Genomic DNA, 25,921 nt, shown 5'->3' on the forward strand with positions numbered 1-25,921 from the left:
TTACAAGCAGCTTCAAAAATATCAAGTACAGTTGCAGTTTAATCGAGCGGTACTGCATCCAAGAGTTGCTTGCAGCTCAATATTGACACCTCACACGAATATTGAAAAGCTGAGCACAGTTAGATAGATCTGAGCTGTCATCAAGGGTGAGTGAAAATGGAACAAAGCTCTCAACTTTTTTCCTTAGCTGTGTCTGTAAGTGTAGTATCATGTCCACAATTCAACAAGACACTGTTTGCTCCGAAAGGCTAACTCCTTGAATTGCCTGCAGCTTCCTTGGAAACAAACATTCTGCAACTAATACCATCTGTGATTGTATGAGAGGTCCTACTGAAAGCAGCTTTCCATCCATTGCTGTAGTTTGAGTGGCTTTGTAGCTCGCTCAGAATGCTGCCTCACTTGCATTTTCTTCACTGTCATGCACCTGAAAAGTATAAATGTGTTACAGTACATGAACTACTTCTGCATATTTCTATAACTTCTGTACTAAGAATTCTTTCTTATACTTACGTCTTGTTGTATGTCACCATTAAGCTTGGCTACTAGCTCTCTGCGTGCTTCGCCTTGCACCTGCATGTAATGCACTGCATGAAGACATGTATAATTATGCTGTATATTGTACTTTGTAGCAGAATTAAATTCTTTGAGATATACAAGACACTGCAAATGTCACTTTCAATTAAGGAATAGGGCTTCAATGACTAATCATTGTCCGAAAATGGTTTGTTGCCTCAGTTATGGCTGCTTGTGGGCCAGGGGGTAGAGAGTTTGCTTTCCCCTGCCACATGTGCTCCCATACACTGCAGTGAGTATTCCAGAGTGTTCCCACTCTGTGAGTCACTATAGAAACAGCCTGTTATAGACGCTTCTTTCCAGTCCTGAGAAAATGAATCTGTCTCCCAGATATGTAAAGTGAACCCAAACAGTGTGGTATTGCTATGGTATTGTTATTAGGACTGCCTTATTTGACTTATGCGGGTAAGCTATGTAAGCCATGTCTTTTGAAATTCCTTTACTTGCCTGTCTCTGCAATGAAGAGTGAAACTTAGAGACAAAGTTTTCTTTTTATTATTATTATATTTCTGAGGATGTGATGAAAAAGTATATTTTAGAAATCGAAATCTCTTTCTGAGAAATGGTGGCAATAGTATTTAAACCAGATGTGTGAACATTGGCCATATGTACCTTGACAAAAAACGAAACCAAAATATTGTTGCAAACTATGAAGAGTGTGAGTTGAGTGTTACATTTAGAGAAAAGGCGTGATGAAAAGAAACACATAAAGGCAATAAAAAAGGAAAAGTGATTATTTAGTATATTTGAAATGAATGTTATATCTGTATGTCATAGAGTGCTGATTGTGATAGCATCATACCATCCCTCCAAACTGGAATGAGAGTAATAACCACAACCACAGCAACAGTACTGATAAATGACTTATAGCAATTTCTGTGGCACAACTTCCTTTAAAGTTAATAGATACTGCACAGTGTGCTGTTCCAGGTTTTTTCCATGAAAGTGACATTTATGGTTGTAGATAATTACTGTTGCTGGCAAGTGAAAGAGTTTTGTACCATCTTTGTAGTGATATAATCCTGTAATATCAAAGGAATTGGTTTGTATTCCATGGACTGGACTATGTCACATTGTGCTGTTGAACTCATAAATTCCTATTATTGTGTTTATTGTTTTGTTTAATAATTTCTGTATTTGACTGTCAAAATTGAATTTTCAATTTTTCATATGCAGGAAATTACCCCCTGTGTCGTGTGCTTCCACAAATGTATGCTGTTAATAAGGAACCTCTTCACGATCATGTGATGGCACTTGTATCATTGATGCCACTATGTGATAACTCAGAGAAATTGGCACTGTTAAATCTGTTTGCTCTTATTGCAAAAGAGAAGCCACAGGTAAGCACAAGCAACCATAAATTCTTTTTTGATTTTGCAAACTGGCACTTTTGTTCCTCAGTTCTTCACTGATTCCTCATCGGTTCCTCGCTTTGAGCTTCAAATAGATATCTTTCACAGAGTATTAAATCCCATAAGGGTTTAGAGCCTGATAAGATGCAAGTCCACTGTTACAGAGTAACAGCAAATAAAACACATTTTGCAGTATGTATCATTTGGATTGCTGTTTGCAACCTGGAAGAAATTGTGAGATAGTTTTTTTGCTCAAAAATTTGAAGGGGATATTAAATGAACTTAATTTCATTGTTATTGAGGTCAGTCATCATTATGATGGGATAATTAATTAAGCCGTCTAACTGCTCGAAGATTTTGAAGACAAGTGGGTGAAATACATGACATTCAGTGGTGTGTTATTGTATGGTGGTAAGTGTGAACAGTGAACTGTCTTCTGTGAATGGTTTTCTTGTGCTTCATAAAAAGATAATTTTCCTTGAATAGACTGTTGGTCATTGTCATTAGTTTCCAGTGAAGCAGTTTTCATTTGTTTTGCTCTCAGTGTTGAACAAAATCATATATTATTTTTTAAAATGAGCAAAATTAAAATGCTAACATCTTATAAAACAACTTGATCAATTTACATTCACATTTAGCTTCATACAGTATGGTTTACTGTAATCACTTGAGAGGTCATCTGTGTTGGGACTGTGTACTTTGAGTATGTTGTTTGTTGTTGCAGTTGCTGGAACCTAGCTTACCCCAGCTATGCGAGTATTTAAGTGCTGGTCCTACTGCATCAGCTACATTACAAGTATTCTTGGACATGGCAGGAAAAAGACCTCAGCTGTTGCTGGATCACGTACCAAAAATAAAACAAACTGCTGAGAGTTATCCGAATACACTTTGTCTAGCTGCACAAGTCATTTCATCTGTAGGAAAACTGAGCAAGGTTTGTTAGTACACTCCTCTCCTTTTGTTATATTTTTAAGAAAAATATATTCTGATGAAAATATTGAATGCTTGGTGCTCTACAGCTTGTAAGTATTTGTTAAAGGATATCTTGTAAACACCATAACATGCATTTAAAATGTTTGATAGCCAGACTGGTATTCAGGTTGAAATGGAACATAGATAGTTTTTGGTGTGGTATCAGTGTTACTTTTGCTGAACGCAATCTGTATCCCTTTGATATTCAATGATTTATTTATTAAATTTTTCTCAATCACCTTTCTCGATGTTTGGTGAGGTGCCCATGCTAGTCTGTTCCACCTAAATATGTTGCAGCAGTCTTCACAGGGTTTTATCTCCTTGCACAGGGATGAGTGCTGAAGGAGAGCATTAATTGTCTTCTGTGTTACTTGAATGACATGAATGATTGAAATTTAAACCTTCTATACTGACACTTTCTCTTACAAAACATCATGTCTCACTATACGATGTCAATACAAAGCAGGTTGACAGATCTTAAAAACTGATGTTGCTTGAATGGGATCAAGACAAAACATTTTCTCTATGTAAACCAGTTCAACAGTCATTTGTCACAGTGTCCATTGTAGCCATTACCTTTTTTTTTTTCTTCTTATCTTTTGAACACATTCAAATCATGACACTGAGGAACGAGTGGCCCCACATAGCAGGGGGAGATGCTTACTCGCCATCCCGCCTTGTAGAGAGGGTGGGTACAAGATATTCTCTTACCTGCACATATTGTAATAATATCTCCCACGGTGGGATGTCGTGAAACTTACTTACTATTAAACCTTACAAACATCTTTCGTCATCATGGAAGTGTGGAAATGAAACATGCTATTTGCTAAAAATGTCATGACTCTCTTCAGGATGTAGAACCAGTCATCAGTGGCAGATATTATGTACCCCTAGATCAATGACATGCTTGTTAATTATAAATTCTGTATGGCATTCAGATTGATGTACATCTCACAGTACACAGGTTGTGGCACGTATTACTGCTGTCAGGTCTTAAACGGTAACATTTCTTGATGATGCTCGACTCAGCTACCATATAATATTATAACACCAAGTCCTCTAACATACAATCTGTTACAGTTTCTGATGAAATTAGGATAGCCAAATGTTCTCTCAGGAACACATATTTCACTGTAAATGTATTCGGTGCATTCTGTAAAGATTTTATTTGCAAATCTTTTCACGTGTTCTTTGACAGAGTTATGGGTTTAATGTTAATCTCTTAGCAGAAATTTCCTTCAGTTGCTTGTGGTTAAGTTTCATTAGGTTTACATTTTTAGTTCCATGTACCTACAGAAAATAAAGCATCAGGGATGATTCTCTGTCATTAGGTGCTCTCACATGGACACTCCTAAATGCACAATTCAGATGAGCCATGCAGATCTGCTTGCAAGAATGTCTGTGTGAATCCAGCTTCATTAAAGAAGGAGGTGTGCAGTTAAGCTGCCAGTTAGATGAGCCCCATACCTGCCACCTAGTGCATTTAGACGTACACACCTGGAACATGGCATGTCTCACATGCTGTTGTGTGCTCTCTCGCAAAATCCTCTGTCTGTTGCCTAGAGTACTCAGTAGGATTGTTGTGTATTTTTCACAGATTGCTGTCAGCAATCTGTAGTATGTGACACAATCATGTTGGATTCCCATTGCTGAACCTAGAATTTTTTGATGGGAGTTATAAAATGTATAAAGAGCAACAGGCCTTGTGGAAAGGGAGATTCAAACACTATACAAATAAGAATTTAAAGACTGAAGCTTATGATAAATTTATTGAGTTTTACAAACCAGTTTTCCTCGAAGCGAACCTTGACTTTGTTGCAAAAAAATAATAATAATAAAAAAAAAATTACAAAGTGTACAAGGTAATCCATCCGGATTTTCAGCAGCCAGTTAACATTCCATAGATGCTTTCTATGATCCTTTATTGGAAAAGGTTTGTATGGAGGAAGAGGAGGATCCACTAGTCTCACAGAATATGGGTATTCAGAATTAAATTTTCATTCTGTGGCGGAGTGTGTGTTGATATGAAGCTTCCTAGCAGATTAAAACTGTGTGCTGGGCTGAGACTTGAACTTGGGACCATTGCCTTCATGGGAAAGTGCTCTACCATCTGGGCTACCCAACTACAACTCATGACCCATCCTCACAGCTTTAATTCTACCAGTAGAACACTTGCCTGCAGAAGACAAAGGTCCCAAGTTCGAGTCTCAGTCCAGCACACAATTTTAATCTGCCAGAAAGTTTCAATTTGGATATTGAGCGAGATGTTGTTACTGCAACGAGCTCTGTGGTGCTTTATGATGCAGTTTTTGTGAAGATGAAGTCAGTATGGAAGTTCAGTGCGTAATTGAAAAATAGGAACCAAGTCAGTAAGGCAAATGATTAGTTTAAGAAAAAGCTTGCTGCAGGAAAAAATTACAACTAATACACCAAAAGGTGTTTCCATGCAATAAATTTCATTCAATTTAATGGACAACCTGAGAGTACTGTTGTTAGTAAAAATGCCTATGAAAGATATTTTCTAATAAAATATAACTGGATACAAACCAAGTGTCTGAGGTCATTATAAATTTTATGTTGGAGGTAAAGTGGATGCATCCAACATCAGTTGGGACTATAATGCATTTGGGTCATTCTGAAAATAAAGGCAACAATTTTAATGTAATTTCCATTAGGTAAAATAAAAGAAGGTGGAAGTAATTAATATGCTGATCACCAACCACAAATGGCACTCAGAATTATTTACTAACCACAATTTAGTAGCACTCGTACTAGCTTATATGTTATGTAAAAATTGTGTTATCCAAAGAGTATATTTAGCATTTGACAAACAGGAAATAATATACAAAATTGAATGAACTGTTGATATCATTAATAGAAATATACTCACAAAGAAAGTAACCAATGAAGAGAAACCAGCAGTTATTAAATTCCAGATATAAGTTCTAAATTTTGATTAACAGGCAATTACCAAATACATTTATCTGCATGGGACAGATGGAAGTACAACCACATATTCCTCTGTCTACCAGTTTTATAAATGCCTCAAATTCAGGTGTATCAGAATTCAATGCCGCTGTGACAAGCTTTGTAGTACATGTGGCAGTGGACATATGTCATCAGACTGTGTGACTACTGTTTTAAATTGCTTGCATTGTAGAGAAATCACTTTCATTATGAATAAGAGCTGATGTGATTAGGAAGCACATGACGGAAAAGTATCATTTACTGAACAACTTGTTGTTCACAGATGCTGAGGTCCTAATTGGTGAAAATACTTATGCAGGTGTTGCAGTTGGCCTTCTGGTTGACAACAGACATGGATATGTATATATTTCTCAATGGAATATGAGATTCCATATCATTCCCTCTCCCATTTTTCACTCTCTTCATCTACCTGTTCATAAGTAAGAAAGCTTACGCTCTTTCATTGGTATAATGCCTTCCCCCTATCACCCTCTCTCTTGCACGCACACGCGCGTGACACACACACACACACACACACACACACACACACACACAGAGAGAGAGAGAGAGAGAGAGAGAGAGAGAGAGAGAGAGAGAGAGAGAGAGCCAGCCTTCCAGTGGATTCAATCCTCCAAAATGACAATTATGACAAATTCGAAGTGGCAGGTTAATTCTTCCAGCTATAGTTGGTGTCGTGTCAAGGTTGTGAGCTGTGAGCTACAAGTTATGTACAGATTGTCATTCTTGAGGTAGTTTTGTGTACTTGTTTTTATATTTATTTCAAGTTACTGACAGTTTAGTTCAAAAAATCCAAGTGAAGAAATGCATGTGAAACAGTCTTGAGTCAGCAAGGTTTTAAGAAATATTACTATAAGTTAGTTGAAAAATTTAACTATGAAATATTATGTTTCTTGCAAAACCATTTTCATAATGAGAATCATGACATACCATAACAGAACTTTTTCTGAAATTACAAAAACTCGTATAAGAAAAAGTAAATTAATACGCTGTGTAAGATGATGATACATTTATTTAAGTTTATTTTTGTGTTGTTATATTAGGTTTAATTAATAGTTTTTACTTTTTATTTCATGTATGACAAAGTATATTCCAATATTAGCAGTTTTAAAACAATTAAAATATAAGCAGACAACACTTAAGTATGTTTGTTGCCAAAACTGTTTGTCTGATATGTTGAAAGTAAGTAATGATACTGGCTTTTTTTTGTAGGACCGGGCACAGGAGGCACTGAATTTTGTGTTAGAGCAGTTGCACAAAGCAGACCGTGGGAGTCAGGGTACGCTGCTCAGAGAAGCAACATTGCTGTGTAGCAGTTATCCAGTGTTGTTCACAGACAAGATGTTGGCAGAGGTGCGTGGGCACAAAACCCAGACCAACTCAGTCCCAGCTGCACAGCATCCTGCACCAGTGCACAGGTGGTAGCATGAGAGTTCTAAAGCCTAACTATATCAGAAATTGCTAGCTACTGTGCTTTTAATGATTGTCATCTTCTTTTCTGTTTCTGGGTGTGTTTAGAAACTATTGCTTAGAGACTGGAAAGCAGTAAATTTCATTTTTGTCGAACAGAAAGTCTCTCTCTCTCTCTCTCTCTCTCTCTCTCTCTCTCTCTCTCTCTCTCTCTCTCTCTGTGTGTGTGTGTGTGTGTGTGTCTCACACACACACAGCTGTGCAACAGTTGGTGTGATTTGGAAAAGAAAATTCAAAAAGAAATTATCTAAAACACAACGTGTAACCACTTTTCATCAGAAAAATATGTCATATATGCTGTGTTTGCATTTTTCTCATTTATTTTACATAAAAATACACAATAACTTCCATGAGTAGATATTCTTCATAAAGCATAGTCTCATATTTTTTACTGATTTTCGAATCTGATCAAGACCCTATTCGAAGCAAAGCTCAGTCCAAGCTGTATCAGAGTTCCACCTATTACAAATAGAGCCCCCAAAAATAACACTGTAATCAAAGCATTACACTTACTGTGCACACTCCACTCACACAGAGAAGTTAGTGAAACCAGCCCTCCATTAGCTTACATGCCAGAGTGTTGCATGATACAATCAGAGAGTGTGCCTGAGGATCAGCGCCATTTAAGTAGTGGTGCCACAGCGACTGACAGTTGTGCTGTGCCAGCTGTTCAGTTTCCATGGTAATGCCAGCACCACTGCATCCTTTCTCCCCAGCAGTGACTTCTCCCCAGCAGTGACCACTGAGGAGGAAGAATAACGTAGGTGGTGTGTGGCCTAAGGAGCCGTCAACGGAGAAGGTGATGGATTGATGTCCATGGGCATTGCAGCGAGAAGCTGGGCAGGGAGGTGCTCAGTGTGAGATGAATGAGGCATCCCAGGACTGGAGGGTCCTCCAAAGGTGGAGAACACAATTGCTGAACAGAACGGTGGAAGTGGAGTTGGTTCCAATGGTGCCACACAATTCCATGGGCATAAGACATGGAGTATTATATAATAACATAAAATAAACTGATAGTCTATTAAAAAAAAAAGATGAGAGAGAGAACGCGGGGGAGGGAGGGGGGGGGGGGGACACTTGGTGTGCGTGTGTGGTGGTTTTTAAGTGTAGCTGCATGGGTAGGACTAAAAAATAATGTGTTCATTAATGTTAACAGTAATCATGTATACATATTGTATAGACTGATTTGTTCCACATAATTTTGATGGAAGAATTGTCCAAATGATTGTGGAACATGTAACTAACTAACTATATCTAAAAAGAAAGATGATGAAACTTACCAAACAAAAGTGCTGGCAGGTCGATAGACACACAAACATACACACAAAATTCTAGCTTTCGCAACCAATGGTTGCCTCGTCAGGAAAGAGGGAAGGAGAAGGAAAGACAAAAGGATATGGGTTTTAAGGGAGAGGGTAAGGAGTCATTCCAATCCCGGGAGCGGAAAGACTTACCTTAGGGGGAAAAAAGGACAGGTATACACTCGCACACACACACATATCCATCCACACATACACAGACTCAAGCAGACATTTGTAAAGGCAAAGAGTTTGGGCAGAGATGTCAGTCGGGGCGGATGTACAGAGGCCTCTGTGAACCCGTGTCTGTGGCCCTCTGAGTCTCGTGGACGAATAGTGCGAGCTGGTTTTCACACGACCGTCTTTTTCGAAACCCATGCTGATTCCTACAGAGTAGATTTCTAGACTCCAGAAAAGTCATTATACTCGAACATAATACGTGTTCCAAAATTCTACAACTGATCAACGTTAGAGATATAGGTCTATAGTTCTGTACATCTGTTCGACGTCCCTCCTTGAAACAGGGATGACCTGTGCCCTTTTCCAATCCTTTGGAACGCTACGCTCTTCTAGAGACCTACGGTGCACCACTGCAAGAAGGGGGGCAAGTTCCTTTGTGTACTCTGTAAAATCGAACTGGTATCCCATCAGGTCCAGCGGCTTTTCCTCTTTTGAGCGATTTTAATTGTTTCTCTATCCCTCTGTCGTCTATTTCGATATCTACCATTTTGTCATCTGTGCGACAATCTAGAGAAGGAACTACAGTGCAGTCGTCCTCTGTGAAACAGCTTCGGAAAAAGACATTTAGTATTTCGGCCTTTAGTCTGTCATCCTCTGTTTCAGTACCATTTTGGTCAGAGTGTCTGGACATTTTGTTTTGATCCATCTACCGCTTTGACATAAGACCAAAATTTCTTAGGATTTTCTGCCAAGTCAGTACATAGAACTTTACTTTCAAATTCATTGAACGCCTCTCGCATAGCCCTCCGCACACTACATTTCGCTTCGCGTAATTTTTGTTTGTCTGCAAGGCTTTCGCTATGTTTATGTTTGCTGTGAAGTTTCCTTTGCTTCCGCAGCATTTTTCTAACTCGGATGTTGTACCACGGTGGCTCTTTTCCATCTCTTACGATCTTGCTGGGCACATACTCATTTAACGCATATCTGTACTTGAGACAAAACTTTTGTGTTGAGCCGCCAGGTACTCTGTAATCTGATTTTTGTCACTTTTGCTAAAAAGTTTATATTTCTATTCACGGCTGAAATCATTGATGCAGTAATCGCTTTATGATCGCTGATTCCCTGTTCTGCATTGTTGTGTTGTTGTGGTCTTCAGTCCTGAGACTGGTTTGCTGCAGCTCTCCATGCTACTCTATCCTGTGCAAGCTTCTTCATCTTCCAGTACCTACTGCAACCTACATCCTTCTGTATCTGTTTGGTGTATTCATCTCTTGGTCTCCCTCTATGATTTTTACCCTCCACGCTGCCCTCCAATACCAAATTGGTGATCCCTTGATGCCTCAGAGCATGTCCTACCAACCGATCCCTTCTTCTAGTCAAGTTCTGCCACAAACTTCTCTTCTCCCCAATCCTATTCAGTACTTCCTCATTAGTTATGTAATCTACCCATCTAATCTTCAGCATTCTTCTGTAGCACCACATTTCAAAAGCTTCTATTCTCTTCTTGTCCAAACTATTTATCGTCCATGTTTCACTTCCATACATGGCTACACTCCATACAAATACTTTCAGAAACGACTTCCTGACACCAAAATCCATACTTGATGTTAACAAATTTCTCTTCTTCAGAAACGCTTTCCTTGCCATTGCCAGTCTACATTTTATATCCTCTCTACTTTGACCATCATCAGTTATTTTGCTCCCCAAATAGCAAAACTCCTTTACTACTTTAAGTGTCTCATTTCCTGATCTAATTCCCTCAGCATCTCCCGATAATTCGACTACATTCCATTATCGTCATTTTGTTTTTGTTGATGTTCATCTTATACCCTCCTTTCAAGACACTGTCCATTCCGTTCAGCTGCTCTTCCAAGTCCTTTGCTGTCTCTGACAGAATTACAATGTCATCGGCGAACCTCAAAGTTTTTATTTCTTCTCCATGGATTTTAATACCTACTCCGAATTTTTCTTTTGATTCCTTCACTGCTTGCTCGATATAGAGATTGAATAACATCGGGGAGAGGCTACAACCCTGTCTCACTCCCTTCCCAACCACTGCTTCCCTTTCGTGTCCCTCGACTCTTATAACTGCCATCTGGTTTCTGTACAAATTGTAAATAGCTTTTCGCTCCCTGTATTTTACCCCTGCCACCTTCAGAATTTGAAAGAGAGTATTCCAGTCAACATTGTCAAAAGCTTTCTCTTAAGTCTATAAATGCGAGAAACGTTGGTTTGCCTTCCCTTAACCTAGCTTCTAAGATAAGTCGTAGGTCAGTATTGCCTCACGTGTTCCGATATTTCTACGGAATCCAAACTGATCTTCCCCGAGGTCGGCTTCTACTAGCTTTTCCATTTGTCTGTAAAGAATTCGTGTTAGTATTTTGCAGCTGTGACTTATTAAACTGATAGTTCGGTAATTTTCACATCTGTCAACACCTGCTTTCTTTGGGATTGGAATTATTATATTCTTCTTGAAGTCTGAGGGTATTTCGCCCATCCTTACATTTGTCCTCTAGCCATCCCTGCTTAGCCATTTTGCACTTCCTGTCGATCTCATTTTTGAGACGTTTGTATTCCTTTTTGCCTGGTTCATTTACTGCATTTTTATATTTTATCCTTTCATCAATTAAATTCAATATTTCTTCTGTGACCCAAGGATTTCTACTAGCCTTCGTCTTTTTACCTACTTGATCCTCTGCTGCCTTCACCACTTCATCCCTCAAAGCTACCCATTCTTCTTCTACTGTATTTCTTTCCCCAATTCTTGTCAATTGTTCCCTTATGCTCTCCCTGAAACTCTGTACAACCTCTGGTTTAGTCAGTTTATCCAGGTCCCATCTCCTTAAATTCCCCCCTTTTTGCAGTTTCTTCAGTTTTAATCTACAGTTCATAACCAACAGATTGTGGTCAGAATCTACATCTGCCCCTGGAAATGTCTTATAATTTAAAACCAGGTTCCTAAATCTCTGTCTTACCATTATATAATCTATCTGAAACCTGTCAGTATCTCCAGGCTTCTTCCATGTATACAGCCTTCTTTCATGATTCTTGAACCAAGTGTTAGGTATGATTAAGTTATGCTCTGTGCAAAATTCTACCAGGCAGCTTCCTTTTTCATTTCTTCCCCCCACCCCCCCCCCACCCCCCCCCCCACCCCCCCAAATCAATATTCACCTACTATGTTTCCTTCTCTCCCTTTTCCTACTGACGAATTCCAGTCACCCATGACTATTAAATTTTCGTCTCCCTTCACTATCTGAATAATTTCTTTTATTTCATCATACATTTTTTCAATTTCTTCGTCATCTGCAGAGCTAGTTGGCATATAAACTTGTACTACTGCCGTAGGCGTGGGCTTCGTATCTATCTTGGCCACAATAATGCGTTCACTATGCTGTTTGTAGTAGCTTAGCCGCATTCCTATTTTCCTATTCATTATTAAACCTACTCCTGCATTACCCCTATTTGATTTTGTGTTTATAACCCTGTAGTCACCCGACCAGAAGTCTTGTTCCTCCTGCCACCAAACTTCACTAATTCCCACTATATCTAACTTTAACCTATCCATTTCCCTTTTTAAATTTTCTAACCTACCTGCCCGATTAAGGGATCTGACATTCCATGCTCCGATCCGTAGAACACCAGTTTTCTTTCGTTAACTGTTGCAAATAGTTCGGGTCTGTTTGTCACCAGAAGGTATAATATGTTATCGCCACTAGTTGGTTCTCTGTTTAACTGCTCAAGGTAATTTTCAGATAAAGCACTTTAAAAAATTTCATTGGATTCTTTGTCCCTGCCACCCATTATGAACGTTTGAGTGTCCCAGTCTATATCCGGCAAATTAAAATCTCCACCCAGAACTATAACATGGTGGGGAAATCTAAGCGAAATATTTTCCAAATTATCCTTCAGGTGCTAAGCCACAACAGCTGCTGAGCTGTCTATAGAGACATCCATTTACCATGTCTGAGCCTGCTTTAACCGTGACCTTCACCCAAATTATTTCACATTTCGGATTTCCATCAATTTCCTTCGGTACTATTACACTTCTTATCTCTATAAACACCCCTCCCCCTTCACTGTCCAGCCTTTCTCTGCGGTGTACATTCCAATCTATGTTTAGGATTTCATTACTGTTTACGTCTGGTTTCAGCCAACTTTCTGTCCCGAGTACTTTATGGGCATTGTGACTGCTTATTAATGAGAGCAGTTCTGGGACCTTTTTATAGATGATCCTGCAGTTTACTATTAGCACATTAATATTGTTATTCCCTGTTGCAATTTGCCTACTCCTACCTTGCCGCATCTCAGGAGGCATCTTGTCGGGCCTAGGGAGGGAATTCTCTAACCTAAAAAACCCACATGTGCACTCCACGCGTACTCCACTACCCTTGTAGTCGCTTCCTGCCTGTAGTGCACGCCTGACCTATTCAGGGGGACCCTAAATTTCTCCACCCAATAGCGGAGGTCGAGAAATTTGCACCCCAGATCTCCGCAGAATCGTCTGAGCCTCTGGTTTAAGCCTTCTACTCGGCTACAAACCAGAAGACTGCGATCGGTTCTGGGAACGATACTACAAATAGTTAGCTCAGATTCCACCCCGTGAGCGAGGCTTTCCACCTTCACCAATTCCGCCAACCGCCTGTACGAACTGAGGATTACCTCTGAACCCAGACGGCAGGAGTCATTGGTGCCGACATGAGCAACAATTTGCAGTCGGGTGCACCCAGTGCTCTCTATCGCCGCCGGCAGGGCCTCCTCCACATCTCGGATGAGACCCCCTGGCAAGCAGACAGAGTGAACACTGGCCTTCTTCCCCGACCTTTCCGCTATTTCCCTAAGGGGCTCCATCACCCGCCTAACGTTGGAGCTCCCAATAACTAATAAACCCCTCCCCCCATGTGCCTGCTCGGACCTTGCTGAAGGCCACTCACAGGCAGAGCGGGCAATGCCACACGGCCAGCCTCCACATTGAACCTCCGCTTCATGCGCCGCGAACGCCACTGAACCCGCCACTCCCCTCGGGAAAGGGTGGCCCAACCGTGCCCGGTACCCGCGAAGATGGTTCGACAGCAGGGACAGTGGGTGAAGCATGTAACACCTGGGGTGTACCATGCGACACACCAGACTCCCCACTGTCGCTACACTCCGAGGCAGCAGCTTGAAGACTGCTGACCGCGGCCACCAACACGCTCAGCTGTTCGCGAACAGTGGCCAGCTCCTCCTGCGTCCGTACACAGCAGTCACACATCCTATCCATCCTAAGAAATCAATTTACTGTAGAGAGTTAATCACTTTTAACTAGACTGCTAATTCACGAAAGGCGGCTGATAGTTGACTAAACTGTGGTTGCTAGACACTTCTTGTAGAAAACAATGAAAATAGCACTACCTGTCTCTGGACTGTATTGAAAACAAACACTAGCACTACTGGCACTATGGTTGACTAAAGGGACCCTCTCTGATTGTATTCAAAACAAACACGAAATCTATTTAACACTATTACTAGCACTCGACAATTAAAGCTTCCTAAAAGCAAACACACACGGAAGAAGAAGTGACAAGTAAGAAAAATACAGTTCATACCTAAATTAACGTAGCTCGCTGCACAGCAGACGTGAAGCAGGCGGCAGTTACGACGAGACTGACACTACTGGCACTATGGCTGACTAAAGGGACTCTCTCTGACTGTATTCAAAACAAACACGAAATCTATGGAACACTATTACTAGCACTCGACAACAATCGATTGGTTGAACTTCACTGTACCCAAGCGCTGGATGGGCCGCAAGGGGTCCCAATGACAGGGCTTGCTTTGCATGGCCTCCACATTCACCCGACCTAACGCTATGCGATTTTTTCCTTTGGAGCTTCACCAAGTATTGTGTGTACGTGCCTCCACTACCTGCAGACCTCCGTGAATTAAGAAACCGGACTGAAGCAGCTGTTGGTACAGTCACTGAAGACACACTTATCAACATTTGGGAAGAACTTGGCTATAGACTTGATGTGTGCCATGTGACAAATGGTACTCACGTTGAACATTTATTTATAAGGTTCTTGGTAAAACTGTTGGAGTTGCTCTTTCATTTGACATATCATTTATAACTGTAAGTTTAATATAATAAATATTATAAAGTGTTAAAACCCCAATATTCATTTATAAACACCCTGCATAGTGATTCTTTGTATCCTCTTTTTATCTATTGACAGCTTGTAGATGGTGTGGCCACTAGCTGATTCCTCCCCCCCCCCCCCCCCCTCCCCCCCCCCCCCTGCCCCCAACCCCCACCTAACCGAACATCTCATTGGGATAATTTCGGAAAAAAACAGTCATAAATTAAACTTACAGGGTATTGGTTTATGAAATATGTTCCTGTAAACGGGTGATATTAGAACCAGCTGGGTAGACAGTCATAGAACAATGGCCAGTTGTTTAAAAATACTTTCTTGAGTTCAAACACAAGCATAAAAGCAAGTTGGTGAGTTCTTTAAGTACAAGAATATTGTTAAACTATTAAAACACAAACTACCATAGCAATTATGTTTGTTTGTGCAAGTGTTCATAAATATTCAAGATTCAAGGAGCTCTTTCGGAAGAGAAATCCTTTAATGCATGCGATATATAGTGAGTTCACTGGCTCCATCAGAACACTCATTAATTGATTTTGAAATGTGAACGCATTTCATGATAAGTATTACTTGCCATTGTAAAACAGTGTTCAACATTATAGAAAACAATCTCAAGAAGCTAAATGCTCAAGAAAATTGCTGTACTTCTACTTCCTTGCAAGCATAAAAGAGGAACATGCACGCAAGATGAATGTGGGGGCGGCAGCACATTGGACATTAGATGCAACACATGCAAAGTATTCTGGGAAGGATTGGTCAGTCTGCCATTTGCGTAAGAAGTGTCACAAAATCTGACACTTGTCGAAGTGACACATCGGAAGAAGAAATGTTGGATCCTTTCTGCCATACATCCCCAGGATGATGGACAGAGTCGGCCATATGCTGCACAAACACAGCATGAAGACTGTCTAGAAACCAACCAAGAAGATCAAAGAGTGTATAATGGGTAAAGGACAAAAGGGATCCTCTTGCAATGTGTGGAATATACTGCATACCCTGTACACGTGGAAAAGTCTTATGTGGAAATGATGGACTATCCATCAACGTAATTGTCAGTGATCTTAACCGGCTTTGCAGGATGGAACAGGTGAAGAAACCAAATGTGGTGGAAAACCTGCTGTGAGAGACCTACCAAATAAAAAGATTCATCGACATGGATATTCTCAATGTGGAGATTAGCTGTTGTGCCAGCTTGTTTAGGGAAGCCGTAGAAAGACAATAAATTCAACAAGAAAGAGGAAAACTTCATACTGCATGGAACCTGGGTTCCTGTTCTGCAGCGAATGAAACATTACCATTAGCAAGGGGAGAATCACAGTGGTAGTGACTGTGAGAAAGCCCTTAGACATTGGCATGACTGGTATGTATCCACCACCAGCGATGGAGATTAAAGTTTTGACAATGCCAACTACTCATACTGGTAAAATGTCAGAACAATCATCACATTGGATAAAGAACCTGAGACAGGAGCCAACAGGCAGTACGTCAAAAAATGGCCACAAAAGCCACAAGAACTATGTTATAGTTTATTGTTAATATGGTGTACAGATTAAGTTCCTAAGATTTCTCTTTTGTTTTCCCTTGCATTCATGTTTGATCGTATGATCAAATACTTTCCAAATATGCACTGTGGTGAAATAGTATATGGAAAATGTAAGTTGAAACACAAATATTGTCTGTTAATGCTCCAAATGACACTAAGAGAAAATCTGATTGGGGAAAATGATCAATTTGGGAATTATATATACCAAGATTTTCCAACCTGAAGAAAAAAAGAAAAAAAATATTGTCACTCCACTTTTCAAGCATATCTTCCTGTGGCACAGTTTCCTTCTGATAATAATATGTAGCACCATTTTGCTGGAAACAAATTTTTGGCATTATCAGGCATTTCCAAAGCATGCTTAATTTACTGCTTAGGGTGTTATGTAGGTTAAACACTTAATCATTCTATGGTTGTTTTGTACTGACTCTTCTAAGTTATCTGTAGAGCTGCTACTGAGCTTATAGCTTCTACTCATCGTTTTGAATGGAATATATTTTTGAGCTATCCTTCCATTGCATTGCGGTCACTAGAAAAATGAGTGATCCAAGCACACTGCATGCGGTAACAGATATTGTTGTACCACTCTTCATAATTCAGCAGACTAGATTTGTTGACTCGTGTTTGCTTCCACTACATGAGATACTGCCAATTCATGCTGCCGTAAAGATAAGTTAAATTCATAAGCAGATACCAACAATTAATATGTCAGTATTACATTACATAATGCATAAGTGTATTGCTGTCTGTTGTAGTCTGTAGAACAACAAGTTTGACTTTTAAAATTGTATTATTCACAAAAGTGAAAAGTTTGCACCATTGAAAAAGTACATGCTTAGGCTTAATTTGTGTGTGATGAACATAAAAAGTCAATGCTTAGGCCTAAATTTGTGTGTGATTAACATAGAAAAAGCTTAATCTAGATTTGTTTGCATTGTAAAGACTAGAAAATAATGTAGGTTTGATTTCGGTTAAGTTATATAAGGTTATTCAATGTGGAAAGTTGTAATGAGCAAGCTTAATGTGTTTACAAGTATCTGCAAGGAAAACACATTGAACATCGGATTTAGTTAGATGTTTAGGTTTCCACTGCTTTCAAGAAGGGCCCACTTCTTATTGGATTGTAAGTGATTAAAAATACTGCCATTGTTATTATTATTGTGCGGAAGGTCAGGTTTATTATGTAAAAAAAAAAAAAAAAAAAAAAAAAAAAAAAAAAAAAAAAAGAGGCAACAGCAACAAGCTGCTGATATGTATAATCACATTTTTATGTGTAGTTAATTATAACAATATGACCATGTATGATAACAGAATACAGATGGTGTGCAGAGGTTGTCAACTGCAGTTTCGCTGGGGCATCTGCAGTAGATCAGAAGAAGATATTCCCCGTGAGGCTGTCCCATGCATATGTAGGTTAATCTTAAAAGACAGGAACGTCACAAAACAAGATGAAAGTTGTATGTATTTCAAGCAGAGATCAGGACCAAAAAAATATTATTATTATCATTTTACTATGAACCATAGCAGCTTATGGTGTGTGTGTGGGGGGGGGGGGGGGGGTGCATAGGAGGAGGAGTCAGTATAACCTATTACCTCTAGAAGTTGAGGAGCATTATTTAGCTGTAGAAAGAAATGTGAGACAACAGGCCATTAATAAGAAAGTTTGGATAGGTCTTGCTTCTAGGTAATGTTCTGGAAGGGGTACAGATGACCAGTTGCAGGAGAAACTGGAATCAGGGTATCCAATGCTAGCATTCATGAGGTAATAGTGAATTTTGAGGCACTGACTAGCAATTTGAGTTGAGAAGACCATGTACTGAAAGTTAAGGGAGCAAACAAGAGGTTGGCCAAGAAAATAGAATACAATGTCAGGAGTAAATAGGATAAACTAGATGCAGTAACCTCTCTCACAAATTTGTCTTTGTCGATGATGTGGGGTGGGGGGTGGCAATATGTATGCAGAGCACATTACGGTGAATGCAGTTGTGATATTGGAGAAAACTCCTTTGAGTTCCACAGACTGCAAAGAGAAAGAATATGTCAGTATTACAGTAAAGGAAACACACATTGCTAGAATACTTGATTCACTTTAAAAGACTTTATTGCTGATGAAGATTGAAGTGCCAGAGGATTAGGTGGATTAATGGTATCGGATAAGTAATGGATTCCAACAAACCTTTGACAGATAGTGCAAGACACAAGAAATTGTCATACTGTAGGTCACGAAGTCACAGAGTCGAAATGAAATAAAGAAGTAGAGAGATGTGGAGGGGGAGGCGGCCCGGGAAGATAGATAGATAGATAGAGAGAGAGAGAGAGAGAGAGAGAGAGAGAGAGAGAGAGATTGAGGGGGTGATGTGTCATCACCAACCCTGGATGAACAAAGCCATCTGTTGAGTTTGATAGGTACTGAGTGGGTCTAATGTCTGGTAACAGTATCTCCATTGTTGTGCATGCTGCTGCAATTGGGAGGTGGGGGTACACAAGGCATGATCTACACCTTAACAGCGCAAATATTCCTGTTATTAAGAGTGTAGCAGGTGAACTTTTTAGGCCACATACTCCATTCAGGCAAACTGTTTTAAAAGTGGTCAAAATAAATGATGTGTGACATATGAAAGAAACTTGTTTCACTGACCTAGCTGGCAGGGCATTAGAGTATTAGATGACTGAAAAAAGTTAATTAATCGCTTGTGTACTTAGATGATCCAGAAATTAAAAAAACAGAAGTTGATGTGCTGTGTCTGTCGGAGCACCATGTGAACATAAAGGAAACCATCAGTTAAAAAGAGAACATTAAAAGTTTAGCAGCTTACTTCCACAAGAAGAATTTGGGGAGAGAAGGAGTTGTCATGTATATTAAAAATAACAATTATCATTACTTAAAAATAACATGAAGCTCAAACTATCGAACTGCTTAGACCAACAGTTGAAAATGTGCTTGAGGAGTGCTACTTCCCGAAAACTCATTTGTAATTATTGCATCACATAGATCTCGATTGGGAAATTTTCAAATATGTCTAGAAAAATTTGCATTATTATCAGATCCTGTAAGACTTAAAAGAAAGCAAATGATAATCTTTGGAGGTTTTAATAATTTTTGGAGGATTTAGGTAAAAGAAATGGTTTGCAAATGTAACTTAATACATATTTCATGAGTTGTATTGCTGATTTTCGTGTTAAAAGCACACAGAAAAACAATACTTAGTCAGTCTCAATTTTGAGTTTTGAAGGGATCTTTTCACAGAAAAATCCATTTTTTAAAATCACAGGTAATATTATTCAAAATTTGAAAGACAGAATATTACCAACTAGTATTTTCTGTAACTTACCAGAAGCGTTCACTTGTGCTGTTCTTTTAGAGCAGCTCAAGTACAGGGTGTTCCATTTATCTGATCATTCCGACTGCCCGGGGTATTGCAGGCAGGGTAGGGAAGCCGTGCATGCCGGTCGAATGGGTCCTGTAGGACCAAACTATGACCCCCCCACCCACCCACCCCCTACTTTTTTTGTGGGTTTTAGCCTGAAGGCCATACAGATATACGCGCTTTGTCAGCCAGTGTCATTCAAGCAGTGAAACAGACATCACAAGTGTAGCAGTGAAGTTTTCAAATGCAACAATGGCAAGAGCGAATTATTTAATTCCACAATGAGTGTTTGTTTATGATTCGTATGCGTGTACAGAGTCTGCTCGTACTGTTCAAAGATTGTTTGAACAGAAGTTTCCAGGTGTTCGACTTTCAAATCATGACGCAGTTCACAAGTTAGTGAATAAATTTCTTGAAATGGGAAGTGTTCAAGGCAAGAAGTGTAAACATTCACGTACAGTGCTCACAGATGCTCATCTCAATGACATTGCATACCACCTTTAAAATTTCCCTTAAAAGTCTCTTAGACGTCCTTCGCAGCAAACCCAAATATCATGCACCTCTGTATAAAGAGGTGCTAAGCTGCTTGGGCTAAGGCCCTACGTAGAATCAGTAGTACAAGAACTTCGACCTGCTAATCGTACGCACAGGTTTAAGTTTTGCGAATGGGTTTTAAAACAAGTGATTGACGGTGGAATGGACCCTTACCTCATTCTGATTATAGACGAGATAAGGTCCCATTTACACGGGTATGTTAATTCCCAAACCTGTCGACATTGGAGCATAGACAGACCTGTTGTGCTTTGTGAGAAACCCCTTCATGATCAGAAAATAGGGGTGTGGTGTGCAGTTAGTGGTGACAGAATAATGGGCCCAGTTTTTTTTTTTTTTTTTTTAATGACCCAGTTACAAGTGGAAGATATGTGCTAAACATTTTGTGACCGTTTTTTAATGAACTGAGTGAAAGAGAATGAAGCTTCACATTTTTTCAACAGGATTTGGCAAGGGCTCATGCGGCAAATGTTTCTTTGCACACAATTCACAATGTGTTTGATGAAAGAGTGATTAGAAACAATATCTGGCCTGCTAGAAGCCCTGATTTAACTCTGTGCGATTTTTATTTGTGGGGTGCACTGAAGGACAAAGCATACACAACAAATCCTGACACGATAGAGGATTGATTTGATTTTGACAGGGGAGCTAAAACAGCTTTGGTCTAACCTGCCACTGCCCACACCGAAACTGAGTATCGCTCCCTGTATATCTAGTAAAGCCAACCAATGCCCTTAAATAGTGCAAGGAGTCCCCTTACCAGCTTTTTGTTAGACACAATTTCTTCAGGTCTAGTTTTCCTGAAGATTCTGTATATTTTGCTCTCCAATGCCGTGCATTAGAAGATTAGGTGTGATGCAGTTTCTTCACCCTCATCACAGATCCTACATTTAGGGTATTCTTCTGTTATACCCATTGTGTGTAGGTGTTTTTTGAAATTCTTGTGGCTTTTCATCTGTCCAGCCATGAGTTTAATCTCTTCCCTGTTCAATCCCAGGATTACAGAGCTTCTTTTAAAACATGGTTTAGGCATCATTACCTTACCATGGTTTTGTTCATAGATCTTGGTCCAATATTCTACATGCTGTTTCGTAAGCCAGTTCCATAGTTCTAGTTTGATCATAGCCTTGGTGATTGTCAGGACAGGTTCCGGTCCAATAAATGGAGTTTTTGCCCCCATCCTGGCCAATCTGTCGGCTTGTTCATTGCCACAGATCCCTGAGTGGCCAGGGAACCACACTAGGTTTACCTTATTGCTTCCCCCTAGCTCCACCAGAGCCCTGTGACATTCTGCAACAGTCTTAGATCTCGTTGCAGGAGCTGCCAGTGATTTCAGGGCTGTCTGAATAGATGTAGATGTTACTGTCGTTGTAGCACCTACGCATATTCTCCTCCACACATGCCCTGATTGCAATAATTTCAGCTTGGAATACTGAGGCCAGTTTTCCTAGAGAGATAATGCCCTTCAGTCTTGACTGAACCCCGTACTCCCCTGCCCCAACACCTTCGCCTGATTTTGACCCATCGATGAACCAAACAGTGTCCCCCATATGGTGTTGAACTGCTTTTCCCCACTGCTCCTTGCTTCCAGTTATATTGTAAGGCTTGTTGAAGCAGTTGGGAGTTATAATGTAGTTGGCCGGCATTTCCCCAGCCATTTCTTTATTTACGTCACTCACTATCTTAGTGTGTGATTCTGGATATCCCAATGAGATCCAGTTACCAGTTTTAAGTCTGTATGCCCCAGATGCTGCCTCCATCTTGACCCAAAGGTGTAGTGGAGGCATGTCCAGCATAGCTTCCATCCCAGCAGTTGGTGTGCTGCTAATTTTGCCTGTTATGCCTAAGCAGGCCAGTCTCTGCACCTTAGCAAGCTCCTTAGCTGCAACCTGCTGTTCTACCTTCTTCCACCACACTATGGCCGTGAAGGAAATCCTAGGTCTAACCACCGTGGTGTATATCCAGTGCATACATCTGGGGCTTAGGCCCCAGTTTTTACCACAAGCCCTTCTGATACTCACTAGAGTGCCTTTCGCCTTGGAGCAGATGCTCTTAATGTGAGGGGTCCTTGTTAATTTCTCATCCAAGCTTACCCCTAGATATTTCATTATCCCCTTCACAGGTAGAGTTTCGTCGAAGAGCTTTAGATTCCAACTTGAGTGTTTGATATGCCTCTTTGTGAATGGCAATGCAACAGTCTTCTTAGGATTAACCCTTAGATCCTATTTAATGCACCAGTCTTGCACAATGTCCAGTGCACCTTGTACCATATTTCCAACGTTGTCAGGAAATTTGCCAATTATTACTATGACAAGGTCATCTACGTATCCTTGGCAAAAGCATTGTCTTGAATTTAGTTCCTCAGTGAGTTTATTCACCACTAGATTCCACAATAAAGCGGACAGAACTCCTTGTGGGCAACCTCTAGCAGTTTAATTACTATCTTTTCATTCATCATGGTAGCCTCTACCTTCCTTCCACTAAGCATGGCCCTGATCCACTTACATATAATGGGCCCTAGGTCATGCACCTCTGCTGCTCTTACCATGGAATCATAGGACGTGTTACTGAAGGCCCCCTCGATGTCCAGGAAGATGCAGAGGGCTATTTATTGGAAGTTAAGTGCTTTCTCCTCCTTCCCAATGAGTTGATGGAGAGCTGTCTCACGATTTACCTGGTTGATATGCGTGTTGGTTTGAATGTAGAGGGGCCCTAATTAGCCTCCTCTCCCCAACATATACATTAACCAGTTTTTCCAATGTTTTGAGAATGGAGGAGGACTGACTGATTGCTCTCATATCCTTGGCCTGGGTATGATCAGTTCTCCCTGGCTTTGGAGTGAAGACAACCTTCACTACCCTCCAAGCATTGGGAATGATTCCTACTGCTAGGCTAACCCTGAATAACCTGCATAGGACTCTTACGAGATTCTCTCCTGCCTGTTGCAAAGAGCTGGAGAGATTCCATATGGGCCAGGTGACTTGAACGGATGGAATGTTCCCCCCACCCATTGGATTTTATTGAAGTCCATATGCTGCTTGGCTGATTCCCAGACCTCTGTTTGTGTGCCTGAGAACCATTGTTTCTCCGGGATCAAATTCTGGTCTGTGTTGTCCGGCAGAGCATATTGAGGAAAGTGAGTTTTGAGGAGCAGTTCTAGCGTCTCATGTGCTGTCTTTGTATATTCCCCATCCTCCTTCCTCAATGTACCTCCTGGATTGGTTGGTACTCTAGTGAGGATTCTTTGAAGCAGCCATGCTCTCCACTTCCTCACAGAATGCCTTCCATGATGCCTCCTTTGCTTATCTGATTGCAAGGTTGTAGTTCACGAGGGCGTCACAATATTTTGCCCATTGTCCTTTACGTCTCACAAGTTTAAACAGTCTTCGTACATGTTTTGTTTGCGTTTCCAAGTTGTTATTGCACCAAGGCACACTCCTATTTGTGCACTTCTTGGTGATTGTGCAGTTGTCCTGATGTGAGGTCACTATGGCCTCTGCTACTTCCTCAAACTCTACTGGATTCCTTATCAAGGTTTTAATTTCTGATAAGCTTAAATCAAGGTCCCTCCTATATGTCTCCCAGTCTATTTTCCTGGGATTCCTATAGGTCATGGTCTGTCTGATTCCCATTTCAATCTTGAATTTAATGTACATGTAGTATGATGAGGATGGTTCTAATGCCACATGCCACTGTTTGACATACCTGCCTATCATCATGGAATGAAAGGTTATGTCGATTGGTTCTTCCCTTCTGCTATTCCTGAATGTAGGTTTATCACCACTATTCAGGTCCTCCAATTTGTTAGCTAAGAGAAATTCAAGAAGGTACTCACCTCTACTGTTGGTGTCCTTCCTGCCACACACGAGGTTGTAGGCATTGGCATCACATCTAACCAACAGTTGGTTGCCTTCCCGATGGCAAGCTTCCATCAGTCTCCTCACCTCCAAAGGAGGAGGAGAGCTGTCTTCGTAAGGAAGGTATGCTGAGACCAAAAAAAATTCCCTCGTGATACCTTCCTCACATTGCTGCGTTCTGATGGTCACTAGGTCCCTGGAGCAGAAATCCGTCATTGGCATGAAAGAAATTCCATTTCGTACGTACATGCATGTTCTGGAGTTTCTTACATTTATAGCATAAATCAGCTTACCTCTGGTGCCACCAAGATCCGATACACCCCCTTTATATAAGAAGGGTTCTTGTGTCAGGGCCATGTCCACTTCCTTTCTCCCAGGCACCAGCTCAGGGCAGCAGAGGCCCCTTAATGGTGCTGCAAATTAATCTGCAGCACCTCCAGTCTTTATGTTGCTGCTATCATTGCCTTTGAGGTCTTTAATAACCCTAGCGGTGACAGGCGAGAACCCTTAAAACAATGTCAGGTCTTGCTCTCGCATTGCCTTCAGGGACCTCCCTCCGACCTCCGCCACCAGGGTTCATCTTTCTGGTGCAACCTTCTTGTTGATTACTGTCCAGGTGACAGATGTTTCCTATTTTCCCCACACTAATGTCTGGGGTATCAGATTCAGGATAACTCCTCATTGTATAAGAAAGTTTTTTTGCACACTAGTGTGTAATAAAGACACCATGTCATGTCCACTCTAAAATGTCTGGTAGACAATGCTGTAAATAGTTGGATGTACAGCCCAACAGTATATGTATTGCTTTATGAAGTATATTGTCAATAGTCATTCAGAAATTGAAACAAACAGTAACATGAATAAATATAACACTAGAAGAAGAAATTACAACACTATCCATAACGTATTCCTGGCTTATTCTTGGTGTGTCACTGAAAGGAGTGAGGCATCAGCCTAAAAATTTGTCAACCACTTACCCCCTGATGCAAAGAGTGTAACAGATGGTAAAATTAAATTCAAATACAAACTGAAATCATATGTACTTGACAACTTGAACTCTGTCGAAAAATTTCTGAATGAGTAATACCAATGTGAGTAGTAATAAAGAGAGGGTGCATTGCTATGATCCAAATGCCTTTTTGTAATGTAATTGGATAGAGAAAAAATGTACTCACCAAGTGGTGGCCGGAGAACACATATGTATAGGTATTTAAATTTGCAAGCTTTCAGAGACAGTGGCTCTTCCTCCTGGCAGAACCCTGCACCAGGAGAGATTTGCTTGTCAGAATGAGAAGGAAAGACTTTCCTTCTCATCCTGTCCAATAAGTCTCTCCTGACCCAGGTTGTGGGTGACTTTTTCTGAACTGTACCTATTTCCCAAACTTAGGTGACTATCCTCTATTAATTAAAATACTTCCGAAAGGAGGAAGGTCCCTGCAGCGATGTACTGGAAAGTGACACCTAAAGAAATGTAGAAAGAATGGTCAAATATGAGCATTACGGAGGTGAATAATGTCATGAAGAGAGTGGATTAGTCACTAGAAAAAAAGCATGTATTTTAACAGTTAACTCTCGCCCACTACCAGAGTATATCACAGCTGGATTTGTCTGCCTCAAAATATTACCCTACAAGCCAAACC

The 25,921-nt window shown here is 40.4% G+C and overlaps 1 protein-coding gene across 1 annotated transcript in view; it reads left to right on the forward strand.

The window, feature by feature from the left end:
- Nucleotides 1-25,921, forward strand: part of LOC124790130 (protein melted) — a 253,327-nt gene that overhangs the window by 36,547 nt on the left and 190,859 nt on the right. Inside the window, exons 6-8 of the mRNA XM_047257704.1 lie at nt 1,750-1,913; nt 2,650-2,859; nt 7,095-7,300. Of these exons, the coding sequence (XP_047113660.1) occupies nt 1,750-1,913; nt 2,650-2,859; nt 7,095-7,300 (580 nt within the window). The remainder of the gene's footprint in view (nt 1-1,749; nt 1,914-2,649; nt 2,860-7,094; nt 7,301-25,921) is intronic.

The sequence above is a fragment of the Schistocerca piceifrons genome, chromosome 3 (assembly GCF_021461385.2).
Source record: "Schistocerca piceifrons isolate TAMUIC-IGC-003096 chromosome 3, iqSchPice1.1, whole genome shotgun sequence".
NCBI lineage: Eukaryota > Metazoa > Arthropoda > Insecta > Orthoptera > Acrididae > Schistocerca > Schistocerca piceifrons.